Below are 15624 nucleotides of genomic sequence, written 5' to 3'. Positions count from 1 at the left end.
CCCTGGGTGGGGGTGTTCCCTCCCCCCCAACTTTGGAAACCCCCCCACAAAAAAAAAAAAAAAAAAAAAAAAAAAATCCTACTTCCACGAGTGGAATGACTAATGTAAACATTATTTAACTCAGCTCCCCCTCCTAAATGCCACTATCGGGGGTGGAAGGAAGATAAAAACACATTCGTGGCTCGCTTTGGCTCTCCGTTTAAAATCGCACACATGTGCTGACCACAAGAAAAGGCCCGGTTCGGGCTCTGCCCGGAAAACCGCAGCAGCAAGTGCACTTCCTCGTACGCGCAACACAAAAGTACGGAAAGCCACACGCCAATTTCATGCGCGCCCTCACCGCCTGGGTCGGCTCCCACCACACCTCCGTAATCATCTCGCAATGCGTCGCCACGCAGTGATTTCCTTTTGATTGGAGAGAGGAAAGCGGAACAGCAGTAACCGGTGGCACCACAAAGGTTTCCACCCATCCTGAAGGTCCCCCCTCTACCCCCCCCCCTTTAGTTAAAAAATAAATAAATAAAAAGCAGAAAAGGTTCTGAGATGTTTCTTTAGCAACCAGGTGAACCCTTGAGAAGGGACGGTAGAGATCTCTCTCGCCCCTTTAGTTTGAAGCACCAACCATCCATCCATACCGATGACGTCATCCGGAGATCCCGCGGACGGTTTGTGGATATCTGAGAGGATCATCCTTACATCTTCTCCTGACGCCCCTGACGCTAAAAAAGAAGTAAAAAAAAAAAAAAATAAAAAAATCTGGAACGTTTCTTTTACGGCACCGCACGATGACTCACAGTCCTCTAAAAACCCCTCTTAACATAAAAACACACACATGCCAGGAGCCCTGAGAGTGCCGCATTCTGAACCCTGCTAGTCATTTGTTTGACCGCAATTAAATGCTGCAGGGGGAACGAGGGGTGATTTTATGAAAGCAATAATTGCTTGTAAGGACTTGGTGTGTTTACGTTTGGGCCCATTAGCTGCACAGATCAGACCTCAGATATGCAAACTTCCCTCTGGGAGACATTTCGACACTACAGATTGCTCCCGACGCTGCGGGGCCACACAGCAACACGGCTATATGGACATTTTTTTGTTTGTTTGTTTTTACAGTAAATCAATTTCGTCGCAAAGTCAGAGGTCGTAATTACGCGTTATGAAAGGTTATTATTTGAATTTCTTATCGATGTAGAACTCCGAAAGTGGCGTCGCTGGCCTCCTGGAAACTTTGACGATGATGTTGATATTCATACAAAAAACGTCGACAACCATTAAATAAACCACACATAAATTGAGTAATAAATAAGTAGGCACATTAAGTTTTATAGCATAATTAAAGTAAACATTAAAATGGCCCATTTTACTGTTGTCTAAGCTTGTTTCTTCCTGCTTTGGTTCAAAAAGTATTTCTCGACTCTCCTGCAACTCATCAGCTGCATCGTCACCAGATATAAATTCATATGGTTCATGTGGAGAACACTGGGTGATGTTTTCAACCAAAAATAATAGGTTAAAATGACTAAACAGTCCTTCAATTGTTAGGAATTTAAAGGAGTGATTCTGAAAGGGAATAATTAATCGAATAACCTAATATGAGACAGATCTCATATTACGGAGATATTTTTTTTTAGAAAAGTAGACAAAATCAATTGTCACAACCAGCATTTAATCATCTGAGCGCTCATAAAATCCAACTGGAGGGTGCTGGTTTGTTAGATCTCCCACCTACTGCTTACTGCTTTCCTGACTTGCTGCTTTTGCTAGCACCGCATAACAGCTCGACCACGCACCGAAGTGTTTATTTACGGCGTCCCTGTTTGCCATTTATGTCCCATCTCAAATCATCGGCGTGTCACATTTGGAAGGACGTCTTGAAACGATTGTGAAGCCACCAGGAAACAATGCCTTCAGTCAAATGCGGTGGAGAAAAACAGCTGGGCGAAGAGAGCTCAAAAGGAGAAATGCCACCCACCAGTTGTCTGTATTTTGTCTTTTTCCTCCCTCTCCTGCCTCAGAACTCCCCAAATGTGAAACCGCATGAATGTGCCTTTGGTGTTTGGAAACATATTTCCACATCTCGTTAGCTGAAGTGAAAGGTTCACTCTATAGCTGCGTGGAATGGGACGATGTCACGACGTCCCATTGTTTTACCATCGACTTGACATTCTGAATCCCGCTGCTGATAGGAGGGCTGGCAAAGACTAGTTTCATTCTCTCCACCCGGTCCACGCCCCGAGGCAGGTTTGCTGGTGCAACAAAACAAGTACAAACACCATACCGCCTGCTGCTTCCCCCACCACACACACACACACACACACACACACACACACACACACACGTTTGCGTGGCTATCTTTGTGAGGACTTTCCATTGACTTCCATTCATTTCAACAGCCTAAGCCTTACCCTTATCCTAACCCTAACCAAAACTCAATTCACACCTTAGTCCTAAATCTGACCCCTGACCCAAAAACCTTGGGGACCAGGCTTCGGTCCCCACAAGGAGTAGTGGGTCCCCACAACATCGTATGCGTCAGGAAAATGGTCCCCACCAGGTATTACAAACAAATGCGCACACACGCACACACGCACACACACACCTTCAGAGCTTTCCTCCTCTAAGGCAAACAACTTGGATACCTCCCTTTATTAACTCAATGCCGCTTCGGTTTCCCCGACTTTTCATTTGTCATTGACCGATCACAAACCGCTGGAGCACAATGCACTGTGGCGGCTCTGATAACTGCAGGAAACCCACAGTTACCCGTTAAGTTGTAAGGTTGAGCAGAGAAATCAGACGTATGAATGTGGCCACAACGTGTACAGTATGGCGACGATTTATCACAGCGAAAGTGACCCACGGGTTCCTGACACACAGCTAACAATTTACAGGTAAATGTTTTGAAAGGAAGTACACTGTCCTGTAATTATACAGTTTGAAGCATTGGGAATCAATAAGAACTGGTTTCTACCATGTTCCAAATTCATTTGAATCTAGCCTCAATTATGCAAAAATTGTGTTTTGGCGTGACAGACTCCACACCCTCAATACCTGATAATCCCTTAAAGGGGCAGTACTAAGTAAAATGTATTATTTTGAGCTTTACGACATGTTATAATGTTATTCCCTAATCAAAATCACACCTGCGGTGTTGCCTTCATTCTTTCATGCATGTTTAAGAAATCCTTTAATCTCCCATGGCAACCATTCAGATGTACCAGACGCCTGGGTGGGCACAGCACTGCCTTCGAGGATGAAGCTCCTCCTCTGAGCTGCAGTTTCCAAGTTCACCTTCAGAGCAGCAATCTCTCGTATCTCCCCCACTCAGCTCCTTCAGACTAGCCAGCAGCAATTAGCAGGAGCTGTGCATATGATCAAGCTACTTCTCAGTGAAACGTTGGTAAAAACAGTTTAAGGGTTAATAGAGGAGCCATGTTGTGTTGACTTCCTGAAGGCGGAGTTTCAGAAAGAGCAGGAGTTTTTATAAAGAGACAGAGGCCCAGTTTCAAGGCACTAAAATACAAATTCAGATGTCTTTTGAGTCATATTTGATACCTTCTGCATTTCTATAGCAACTGAAGGGAACATAGCACATTTGCTATAAAATGGCACAATGTGCTTAGAAAATTCACGATGCTGCCCCTTTAAGAGCAAGGGAATCGGGTGCTGTTAAGTGAAAATCAGCAGTTGTCATCACCTCAGCAAAAGTGCAAATTTTCTCCTATTGATTGCCTTGTGAATTAACACAACACCAAGAAGAAAAGACAACAGTGTGAGCGGTCTTGGGTCTTGAGAAATTCAATATGGAACGAGTTTTATGATCACAATTGTTCTTCACGCAGAAAGATGATTTACGAGCAGAAGACATTTGAAACAATCGTCGCAGGCATGGAAAGGCCATTGCCAGAATGTCCAACTCTCTTCATACATCACTTAGCATGTTAAAAAACTTTAATTTAATGACAGTACAATTACAAAGAACTCCAAAAAAAAAGAAAGTCATGAAAGACGAACAGCTGTTTCAGCAGGAATGCCACAATAAAAGAGTCTTTCCAAAACGACTAAAGGGCCGAACCTTGTGGGTTTGCACAGCTGCGTCGTAATGAACCACGAAACCTCTGGAACAATGTTCTTTGAACTGCTGAGACCCCAAAGAACGGGAAGCCTGGCTGCTCAGAGCACAGCCTGCGCCAGGGCGAACACAAATGTCAAGCACGGTGGTGGAGTGCTGATGATTTGGATTTGTTTTAAAGGCACAGGACCTGGGCTCTGAAACCCACTGGGAAATGGCCTAATCTGTATACCAGTGAATTTTTAAAGTAAAAAAGAGAAAAGCCGTTGATCACAAATTCAAAAAATGTTTTTAAAAAATCCAAAGAGTTTATCTAATAAAGAAAGAAACGGTGTGAAAGTGAAACTACGTGTTAAAGGAGGCTCAAAAAGCTACTGAAATGTGGATTTGCTTTGTTTTTCCCACACATTACGACATTAATTTGGCTTCATTGAAGGTTTTTTTTTTTAATTCTTATTTTGTTCTGCTTTTTTTAATGTTTTATTGTGACCTTACACGTAAACACTGACAAATGTTGTTCTTTACGGATGACATTATGTCCTAAAACAATGGCCTAAGAAGTGATTTATTTATTTTGCCTATCATGGGGGCTGCACAGTGGCGCAGTTGGTAGAGCTGTTGCCGTGCAGCAAGAAGGTTCTGGGTTCGATTCCCGGCCCCGGTCTTTCTGCATGGAGTCTGCCTGTTCTCCCTGTGCATGCGTGGGTTTTCTCCGGGTACTCCGGTTTCCTCCCACAGTCCAAAAAAAAACATGACTGTTAGGTTAATTGGTCTGTCTAAATTGCCCCTAGGTATGTATGTGTGTGTGTGCGCATGGTTGTGTGTCTGTGTTGCCCTGCGACAGACTGGCGACCTGTCCAGGATGTCCCCCGCCTCTCGCCCGGAACGTTAGCTGGAGATAGGCACCAGCACCCCTCCCGACCCCACTGAGGGACAAGGGTGTTCAGAAAATGGATGGATGGATGCCTATCATGGGCCACTATCCTGCAGTTTTTAGATGTGCTACAAAACACTGGAATGAAATAACTTAATTACCTCCTTCTTGTGTAGAGGCCTTGCTAATGACCTAATTATTGTATTCAGGTGTGGTGCAGCAGAGGCACATCTAAAAGTTGCAGGGCAGTGGTGGCCCTCCAGGACTGGAGTTTGACACCTGTGGCCTAGATCATATTTGGGGGAAAAGATTTTGTTTGTTTTTTCAAAATCACTTTTGAGGGGGGGAATACTTAGCCCATCAGGAAGGTGGTGGTATTAAGTATTAACCTGCTGTAATGTTTTCCATAGTAAACATTTCCATGTCTCACACACAGCAGCTTAATTACGATGATAATAATAATAATCAGTGTGAACACTCACCGAGGTTGACGAAGCTCATCACCGTGTCCGCGTCGTCCAGGAAGCGGCTGTCCTGCGGGCTCACAGCCGCCGACGCCTGCCCCTCCAAAACCGCCCTGTACCGCGAGTAGGCGCGTGGTTCTGCCTCCGTGGACACGGTGTTGTACAGATCCAGCATGAACGTCGGAGCGGCGGTGTGCTTGGCGTGAGCGTGCGGCCGCGGGCGGTGCGGCAGGCCCAGGATGGAGAGGATCTCCCGCTGGATCTCCCTGCGCTCCTGGCTCCGCAGTCTCCGGTGGATGAAGCTGGAGCCCACCTCGTTGTCCACGGAGAAGTTGGAGAAGGAGACGCGCGTGGCCGACGCGCAGGATCCCCAGCACGACAGCAGGAACAGAGCGGTCGCCAGCATTTTATTTTATGTTATATTTCTTTTAAAGTCCTCCCCAACTTTTACGCGCGGCTCTAATCGAAAAGGAGACGCCGGAGATGCGATCTGTTCCTCAGGCGGTCCTTGGACATGTGCAGAGAGTTAGAAACACGCCTCCCGCTATCAACGCCGTGTGTCGTTCATTCATTCATAATTCCCCGTTTGCTCGGCAGCGTGCAGCCCTGATTCAGCCACGCGCGCTTCTCTGACGGCTCCGCGGGGAAAAGACTTTTATTGCGGCGCTGCATCAGAGGAGGGGCGCGAGCGGTTCAGAAGAGGACCAGCACACGTCATTTAAACAACAAACTCTCCATAAAGTTTTCTAAAATTGAATCCACTAAAAAAGATACACGTTTAACAGACGAAAGACACCTAAATAAATGGGTTACATTTCAACCAACTTTTGTTTACAAATGTACTTATTGGACTAAATTTTCTTTATCCTAACGTCTTATTGGATTTTTTTTTCTTTGTTTAAAAGTAACCAAAATCGGAGAAACTTTAAAATCTCCTCTAACAAGGGTGACATACAGGTAATTTTCCTGACAATTCAGGGAGAAATCTTGTACTTCCGAAATAAATCCAACTTACAGACAGAAACAATGACGCAGCTCTGCACTTATGCTAAGTAAATTTACTCTTCACTGATAATAAAACCCTTCACCTGCTGCTTGGATAGGTACGACAAATAAGAATTACAAAACAAAACAACATCTTCCATTAAATGCACACCAAAATGTGTTAAGATTTTTTTTTTATTATTATTTTTATTTTTTGCAAACACAAATGAGCTAATTGTGATACAGTTGAACTGTTAAACATTCCATTCACAAATTAAAAAAAAAAGAAAAAAATTAATAGGCAGTGTTTAGTACCCTCTAAAACTTATTTTTATAGTGCACGGAGGGGAGGATGGGAGACACAAAGTGCCATTTATCTCAAATGAATGGGTGTGAAGCTTTGATATTCCGTTGGAGGCTCAGGGTCAGAGTGCCTTCTGGTTTGGACGAGACTGCTTGAGGTGCTGCAGTTTAAAGTGAGATGGAGTGGATCGCCATTTAAAGTCCTTTTCTTTCGCATTTCGGGACTCTGTGGCCAGCTCTTACACAAAACCCCCCTATCTGTGTCCATCATAAAGTGGTTTGAATTGTTGTCAACAATCTGCATTGAAAAAGGGGCAAATCCCCATAATCCCCTTTACGGCGCAGAAATTCTTTGAACCGGGACAATAAAGAGAGGCCCGCCCTAATTGCTGAGTGATCAGCGGTAGTCTGGGTGCATGACGGGACATGCAAATGTGCTTCCAAAGAGACGCTGCGGCTCTGCTTTAACAGAACAGGGGAGCAGGTGAGAAGCGAGGCCAGCTTTACTGCGGATTAAATAAAGCGTAAGAAGTTGTACCGCTGCTATTTGTACACCTTCAAATTAGTTTTTCACATTTGTCACATTTCACCTGTTGTCTTTGTTGCGTTTTAGTCAGGTTTTATGAGGTCAACAAAGAAGCACATAACTCTGAGGAGAAGACCATGGACTCTGAAGTCACTTTACAAGTAAAAATCTAAAATATAATATGTACACGTGTATTTATTTCTCTTAAAGTCAAAACTTACCACCTTTCACGACAAGTATTTTGAGTTTTGCGATTCTTTTTTTTTTTCTCCATTTTTTTTATTTTCATACTATTGTCAAACTGAAAGTTTTCTCAATCAGAATTAGGTCTCTACTTTGACTAGACCACATGCTTTGAACTAAGCCATCATTGCAGCTAATGTTTAAGGTCTGAAATATGGTGCTGAGATATTTATATTCATAAAAAAAATGTTGAAATTATCTTCAAAATGTGATTTTCATGAGCAGCAGCATCTGAATTAGCAGAAAACAGTTTTATTTGCAGTAGACATTACGCAGCTGAAGATGTTTACACCGGCACACGCAGGTCACGTAATGTGACTCAGCCCTCGCAAACTCAAATAAACTCTCGAGTCATCCAAGTGGGACACAAACATTTGTAAACCTTAGCATCCCCTTGACTATAATTATTTAGACTACAGTTTGTTTCTCTAAATTGGTTTAATTATCTTTGGATGTAAACAGACACAGCTACACAATGTAAGACAGACTTTTCTGTTGTTTTAAGTGATATAAACACGTTTCTTGTCTTTTTTCCATCATATGCTGATATATTTAGGGAGTTTCATGAATTAAAAAATAAAATACAGATTCCACAGAACCTAAGAATACTATTTTGTATTCATTAAACTGTAAAAGCCACTTAAAATTAGTTTATTCTCAGCTAAAATTAACACTGATCCTGGCCGTGAACACACCATCCCTATTGTGGCACATGGACAAATTTGAAGAACACCGAATTATTTTCAGAAAGTGAAGGAGCCTGAATACCTATATACACACCAAACCTTTTAGACGATAGGTTTTTATTCTCTTTCAACTCCTTTTGAAATATGTTGAAGTTTGTAATGCTTACAGAGAAATTAGGACAATCACAACACTGTAGTTGGGAAATCATTCAACTCTTCTTTCATCTTTCACATTTCAATCCAGCAGGTGGCGATAATGAGACTATAAGCTGGTTTTCGAACATCTAAGGAATCACCGAGTAAAACGAAGTCATCAAACTGCGACACAGACGCACTGCAGTGGTGAGCGCCACACCTTTGCTCTGTAATAATATATGTTTGTTATATTTAGACCTTGTGCTAATGATCTAATTTAACATATTAAAGCTTCGTGTATTAATACAGTTTCTAGAAACGGCTGCTAAATTAAAATGATGAATAAAGAAGTTAAAAATGTATTTAGCCCCACAGCTAAAGACGGACAGAGCTAACATTAGCGTCTGAACTGCTCACTCGCGTTTATTTCTCAACTTTATAAAATCAAGGCTAGTTTCATATACCTTTAGGTCTTTAAGTGCTATTTATAATTGGTAATTTATTATTTTATTTGTTTAAAACCGTGTTAGAGCAAACCACATTCAGTCGGCGCTTGACATGTTGTTAGCAAGACCGTTACTTTAGCTGTAAAGCTAGTCCATATTATGTCATAAAATTACCTTCTAGTTTCAACTGTGACAACATTCGCTACATATGATTGTGTACTTCCTTTTGCAAATGTATTTTTTTGTCTGTAATGGATAATTGAAATAATATGAAAATAATGGGCTGTTTTAAAAATGAGGGCTCATCTTTGCGCCTTTTCCCGCAGCCGTACATTCGGTGCGCCTTTAATGCATTATGAGCTTGTTCGGAACGGCTTCCAGCTTTGGGACAGGAGGGACTGGTGTTTTTGGAAGCACGACAACTGACAGCCATAATCCCATGAAGGTAAACTGAAAGAACTCGTTGAACGTAGTGCAGTAATCGTGACTCCTGTGCATCCCTCTCTCACCTGTTCGCCTGATTGTTCTCTCACAGGATGTCGAAGTGACTTCGCCTCCAGATGACAGCATCAGCTGCCTGGCCTTCAGTCCTCCAACCATGCCAGGAAACTTCCTTATTGCAGGATCCTGGGCTAACGATGTAAGTTAGTTGTTGAGTCATTCAGTAGAAATCTATGTAGACAGAAACCAAGGATGGATTTTGTGTATGATTTGTGACCCAGTGTGCTTGTTTGAGAGCAGCTGCTGTAAAATGTTATTATAGTAGAGCTCCAAAGGTCTGTTCCATGGAGAATGTAGGTCCCTTACTTTGACTGGGTCAAGCTGTCAAATTCATTATTATGGCGGTATCACTGGGTGCAGTATTTGTTTTGTGATAAATTACTTTAGTAGTATTCATATTTCCAATATCTGAAGTATATTTGGTGATTTTAATACTGCATAAAAACATAGCATGTTTTCCTGATATTGTGCAGGTCTATTTTGGATGCTATTGTTTAATTTGTGTAATTGACTACATGCATTTGATGATATACAAATGTAATGGGAGAGGCAAAAAATGAGTTAAATACTAGTTAAATATGTTTAGACATTTTTCCAATCCTCCTTTATCAGGAACACAAGAAAGACATATTGGATTTATTCACTTTTTTAAGCTTTTTTTTTGTGATTAATGTGAATTTTATTCTCATTCACTTGGGAACTTACAACAAATAACATTAGAACTAATATTTTTAACGTTACTTGTACACAGTCTGAATTGTCAGGAGATACTTTCAGCGGCATGCTCATTTTATTCTCAGTCTGTATGCAAAGAGGTGAATGCTGAATAGGACAAACGGAGCAAATATATCCAGCCTTCCTGTTATCAGCTGAAGTCTTTCTCTCACTTCTTCAGAGCCTAAATCAGACATGTTTAAAAACGGGTTTAGGAATTTTACAAAGCTCATTTTACAAGTCTGTGCTTCTACTGACTTGATTGTCAAATGCTGATGCTAAAAACGGCTAACATTAAATCTTCCACATCAGAATTATTTGCACAACTTTTCCTTCAGTGAAAACTTTGTGTTTTCACTGAAGGAAAAAGATTATAATTTTTATGTTTTTCACCAGCCTCCTAATGCTGAACAACTGATTTTTCTTTGCATCATAAATGCACAAGAATGACACAGTTGGGTTCAGAATTATTATTCAAATATATTTGTTTGTTAGGATCTCCAGTAGCCATTGCCATGATAATGGCTGCTCTTCCTGTAAAAACATATTACAGAAACAGTTACACACACATTATATAGTGTTAGTAACATTACATATTTCATGTATATACATTACAACACTTTATATTATAAAATACTTTAAGGTTCTTTCAGAAGCTCTAGCATTAGTCTCATTTAAAACAGATGAAGAAAGGGAGTTCAATGTTCTCATTTAAAAATGCATTGTTGTTCCATGATGGAAAACATGCTTTTTAAACACGCTAGTAATACAATTGTGCCAAGTGTGACTAAATATAGGTTGATCATACAAAACATTTTGTGTATTAGTTAAAATGTTTGTGAGCAACCTGGAGGAATGATTTGGGTCACTACCTTGCCTAAAGCCAGACTTGCAGCACTTTCTTTCTTTTTTCGAACAATTTCTGGGTTTACAGGTTTTTCCTTCAGGCCTTGAAAGTGTTTCTCTCAAATCCATCCTGCTACATGACAAGCTGATCGCAACTTTGTTTCCACAAACCGGACAAAAGTCACACATTTCCAGTCGTATTTTGTTGTTTCTGTGTGGTTTCAGGTTAGATGTTGGGAGGTGCAGGACAACGGACAGACCGTCCCCAAAGCCCAACAGATGCACACGGGTCCGGTGCTGGGTGTCTGCTGGAGTGACGTAGGTGTCATCTTACAAAAATAAAACAACCCACACGGCTCATGAGGGTGCTTGAAATCCTTGAAAACACTTTAACTTCAGTTGGGTGTTTTCAAGGTTTGGAAAGTGCTTGGTTTATGTATAAAGCCATTGAAAGTGTTTGATATTTCAGTAGCAGAGGTTTGTAATAAAATGCAATCTAACGCTTAAAGTCCTCAACTTTGACATTATTTGCAGTTGAAATGAGATATTTTAGTACACCTGCTAAAACAACGGACACTTTTTCTCACTGTCTGAAATTAAATCGGACTAAACTCTTCATGTTTTAGGTCATTTAGAATTTAAATTATTTATATTTGCTAAATGCCAGAAAGCTTGGCAAGAAAATATTTTTAGAGATTTTTTTTGTAACTTTCTATGTATGTTTTGTTTAAATATTTAATTGATCAGCAATGTCATTTACCATACCTCGTATTATTTCAGTGTGATGAATATTTATTATCACAAGACATTAACGTAATAAATGATGTAATAGTAAATTGAAACTTCAAAAAACTTTTGTTTTTAGTTCATTTGTATCGTTTTTATCCTCAAAGTTTGATGCTGGAAAAGTTTTAAAAAATTCCTCAAAATGCTTGTAAAGTGTTTGAATTTTAATGTGGGAAAAGTGTACGAACCCTGAATCCATGTGTTGGATATTTGCTGCTAGATTGCAAAAAAACGCTTATGATGTCATGTTTGTTTTTTATTCTGCAGGACGGCAGTAAGGTGTTCACCGCTTCATGCGACAAGACGGCCAAGATGTGGGATCTTAACAGCAACCAAGCGATGCAGATTGCACAGGTTGGACGAGATCCCGCCGGGTCCGCCGTGCGATCAGCTTGATTTCATCTCACACGTCTCCTCCTTCCTCTCCCCAGCATGACGGTCCAATCAAATCAATCCACTGGATAAAAGCCCCAAACTACAGCTGTATCATGACTGGCAGCTGGGATAAAACACTGAAGGTACGACGGCCTTCTTCAGGGTTTCCCACAGGAAACTCGTTAAGCCCGGTGGTAGAAGCGCTAAGGCAGTCATCCTGCGGCCCACCGTGATTTTGAGTTAAAAATGTTTTAAAGTTGACAGGAAATGTGAAAATATGACTAGGTAATTATGTTATTGGAAGATATTATTTGAGATACCTAAACACCAACTGTAAAATCTTAAAAAAGGCAAACAAAAAAGCAGTTATTTCAGTCGTTTCATCTTAATGGAAGTGTCCAAAATTTGGTGCTCCTTTATCCGTGACTTGTCACTTTATGTGCTGAAGTTCTTGGCATGTAGACCAATAAAGATCGGCAGTGGTTGCAGAAACTGGTGTATAAAAAAAACCTACAGCAAATAAATGAACAATTATTGGTGGGGGTACAAGTCAAGCCTGGTGGCCCGCCAGGCTTACAAAACTCTGTGGGAAAGCCTGCTTCTTCAAGCACCTTGAACACATTCGTTTGTTGCATTTATAGAGAATGTAATTCCAGTCTCAGACACATCTGTCCATCAGTCTGACGTTTTGTCGCATTTAGAAACATTGACGTTTTTCTCTTTAAAGTTTTGGGACACCCGCTCGCCCAACCCCATGATGTCCCTGCAGATGCCCGAGAGATGCTACTGTGCCGACGTTGTAAGTCCGTTATAACCAGCATGAGGTCATTTCTAAAAGCTTCCTGGTGAGAGAACTGACTCACACTGTTGGACGTAGGTGTATCCCATGGCAGTGGTAGCCACAGCGGAAAGAGGCCTTATAGTGTACCAGTTAGAGAACCAGCCTTCTGAGTTTCGCAGAATAGACTCCCCTCTCAAACATCAGGTGAGCTGCTCTTTAACTCTGAGGTTTTAAAAATGTTGTAATGTTTTATTGTTATATTGTTCAGTGTTGTCTGTTTTTTGCTTTTTAGCACCGTTGTGTTGCCATATTTAAGGACAAGCAGAACAAGCCAACAGGCTTTGCACTGGGAAGCATCGAGGGCAGAGTGGCCATCCATTACATCAATCCGCCAAACCCGTGAGTTTTTGTAAAACACACAACACGTATACAAGCTTCCTGCTCCAAACCTAAAAAAAAAAAAAGACGACTTCACAGAATTCTCTAATCTTCTTTAGAGCCAAAGATAATTTCACCTTCAAGTGCCATAGGTCCAATGGAACCAACACAACCACTCCACAGGACATCTATGCTGTAAGTTGATCTTCTTGTATTAACACTATTAAAAGTTAGGGATGGGATACAGATTTTTTCCACTTTTTTATCCAAGTTTGGCAAAAGCAACTAGCACTGCACATCACCAGGAACACATCCTAACTATGGTGAAATACTGTGGTGGCAGCATCATGCTCTGGGGTTGCTTGTATTCAGCAGAGACAGTGAAGATGGATGGAAATCAGAGGATTTTGAATTTAAAACTGGGCCATGTTGTATTTTTCTTAATTAAAAAAAAAGAATTTAGTTGTTAATTTGCATCTTCTAATATTGTATACAAGAGGCTTGAGTGGTTAAATGAGAAAGCTCTAGAAAGTGCCAATTTTTTCCCTCCGCTTAATTGTCAGAACAATCGATTATTCCAATCGATCACTAAAATAATCATCAGTCGTTAACCTTACTCCACTCCTGTTTCTCCTGACCAGGTTAACGCCATCTCCTTCCATCCTGTCCATGGCACGCTGGCCACCGTGGGCTCCGACGGACGCTTCAGCTTCTGGGACAAAGACGCGCGCACCAAGCTGAAGACCTCCGAGCAGCTCGACCAGCCAATCACAGCTTGCTGCTTCAACCACAACGGCAACATCTTCGCGTACGCCTCGAGCTACGACTGGTCAAAGGTACGAGGTGCACAGTCGGTTCTTCACCTCTCTTTATCGTTTTACTTTAAAAAAAAATAAAAAATGAGTCTTGATCTTCTAGGGCCATGAGTACTACAACCCCCAGAAAAAGAACTACATCTTTCTGAGGAACGCCGCTGAGGAGCTGAAGCCTCGGAACAAGAAATGGTGAGAGAAGGGCAGCTGCTGTTACCGTGGAGACCGTGGTCAATGAATGGGGCTGCCCCATTTCCTGATTGCTCCTGTGGCTCTGGCTGTGGGCTCTCAAGGGCATGCATGAATGTGGGCAGTAAGGATACCGACATGATTTATTTATTTATTTATTTATTTATTTTTTAAATTCAGCCTCGCTCTGTAGCCACCCGGTTTGGTAAAAGCACTTGGCACTTTAAATATGTGATGTCGTTTGCTCCAAACATGTGTGTGTGCACAAACTACTCTTGTACTCAAACAAGGTTGTATGTAAAGGATGGAGCCTTCTGTCTTAGCTAAAGAGTCTAGCCTGTAAACATGAAGTATTTAATGTTAAGGAAGAGGTACTTAAAGATGTTATTTATTGGAATATTGAAGTTTAAAAATGAAATATATCCTAAATACAGAAAACCAAGCATATTTTGTAAGCGCTTTGCTTGTAGAATAGCCATTCTTCCTTTTGTTCAGAAATAAACGAGCGATAAAACAACCTCGCTGCTCTGTCACTGACTGCTACTTCCTGTCTCCAGATTCGTCGCGCCAAGTCGCACCTCTTGTGGAGAATTGCGGGAGACCTGCTGCTTTAGTGTGCGTGTATGCGTTCGAGACATGCTCCTTCCTTTCGACAGACGTCTGGACCAATGCCGTGGCTCCCTGGTGCCTTGCATGGACCAATCAGAGGGGCCAACCCATCTCGATGTTGCATGATAGTTGGCCTTTTTAAGTTTTTCGTAGAAGGGGAAGAGGGCTTTAATTTGATATTTGTCTTGATATTTTTTTAATGACTATTTCAGTGTGTCCAAGTTTGTTTGTTTGTTTGTTTGTTTGTTTTTTCCCCACAACTTCCAAAAAGTTTTCATTTTCTTGTAATTTTGCTGTTATTCCATTAAAGATATTGGGATGTAAAATAAATAAGTGCGCCCTCGTAGATTCCAACGTTGTGTTTGCGTTTCGACAAGACAGTCAACTGTGACCAAAAGGATCTCTGTATAAAGTTCTGTGCTCGTAGGCTGCAGAGCAAAGGTAATATTTTCGGACTTGACAAAGATCTCACCTCACGTTTTTGGATGCTAAATGTTTTAACTACTCCCTCCTATCTGCCTGTTTTACTCACAGTTAACCAGCAGGTGGAGTATTTTACCCCCGACAGTTTTAACTCGGCAGGACAAATGGGATCAAAGATGTGTGATGAAACTCTCCCATCCAGTTCCCCTGGATGGGTAGGAGGATTTCAGGAGGATATGAATGAGGTAGTTGGGGCTACTACAAAGGCCTTGTGTGAAGAGTGGACCAGATCTTAGAGGTAGAGGTGCGAGTTAAGTGTCTTTTTATAGAGGTCATTACAGCGTCGCCTCTTTGTCAGACTGACCCTAGGTAGTTAGCAGTAGACCTCCAAGGCAACGGTGGCGGGAAGGTTTAAAGCCACTACAGTTCCAATGTCCCCGCTACGCTTTCGGCGAACAATCTACACTTTAGCAGGTT

General features: G+C 41.6%; 2 protein-coding genes across 4 annotated transcripts in view; one reads left to right on the top strand and one right to left on the bottom strand.

Annotated features, from left to right (window-relative positions):
- LOC106953268 (bone morphogenetic protein 7-like) overlaps positions 1-6446 on the bottom strand; it is a 21981-nt gene extending 15535 nt beyond the window's left edge. The window contains exon 1 of the mRNA XM_015041885.1: positions 5429-6446. Within this exon, the coding sequence (XP_014897371.1) occupies positions 5429-5816 (388 nt within the window). The 5' untranslated portion in view covers positions 5817-6446. The remainder of the gene's footprint in view (positions 1-5428) is intronic.
- Positions 6447-7308: 862 nt separating this feature from the next.
- rae1 (ribonucleic acid export 1) lies at positions 7309-15070 on the top strand. 3 transcript variants are annotated; one of them, XM_015041884.1, is made up of 14 exons: positions 7309-7384; positions 8397-8494; positions 9060-9178; positions 9269-9373; positions 11020-11112; positions 11848-11934; positions 12012-12098; positions 12683-12754; positions 12833-12940; positions 13029-13135; positions 13234-13309; positions 13756-13950; positions 14033-14118; positions 14673-15070. In XM_015041884.1, coding segments are annotated over exons 3-14 (1107 nt in total). In that variant the 5' UTR covers positions 7309-7384; positions 8397-8494; positions 9060-9088; the 3' UTR covers positions 14674-15070. The 3 variants fall into 3 exon arrangements, with proteins under 3 accessions (XP_014897370.1, XP_014897369.1, XP_014897368.1); XM_015041883.1 differs by lacking the exon at positions 14673-15070 and having other exon boundaries at positions 7313-7384; positions 8397-8516; positions 14033-14122; XM_015041882.1 differs by lacking the exon at positions 14673-15070 and having other exon boundaries at positions 7314-7384; positions 14033-14122.
- The last annotated feature ends 554 nt before the right edge of the window (positions 15071-15624 follow it).

Source organism: Poecilia latipinna, unplaced genomic scaffold, assembly GCF_001443285.1.
Source record: "Poecilia latipinna isolate Pla-1442-1.1 unplaced genomic scaffold, P_latipinna-1.0 Scaffold572, whole genome shotgun sequence".
Taxonomy (NCBI): domain Eukaryota; kingdom Metazoa; phylum Chordata; class Actinopteri; order Cyprinodontiformes; family Poeciliidae; genus Poecilia; species Poecilia latipinna.
This window is presented reverse-complemented; position numbering and strand designations above follow the sequence as displayed.

What these genes read in the sequence shown, in the direction of transcription:
- rae1 (XM_015041883.1), top strand. Translation starts at nt 9,089, where the DNA reads ATGAGCTTGTTCGGAACGGCTTCCAGCTTTGGGACAGGAGGGACTGGT. An exon ending in TACATCAATCCGCCAAACCC is followed by an intron (nt 13,136 to 13,233) that starts GTGAGTTTTTGT and finishes AATCTTCTTTAG; the next exon opens with AGCCAAAGATAATTTCACCT. An exon ending in CTCCACAGGACATCTATGCT is followed by an intron (nt 13,310 to 13,755) that starts GTAAGTTGATCT and finishes TCTCCTGACCAG; the next exon opens with GTTAACGCCATCTCCTTCCA.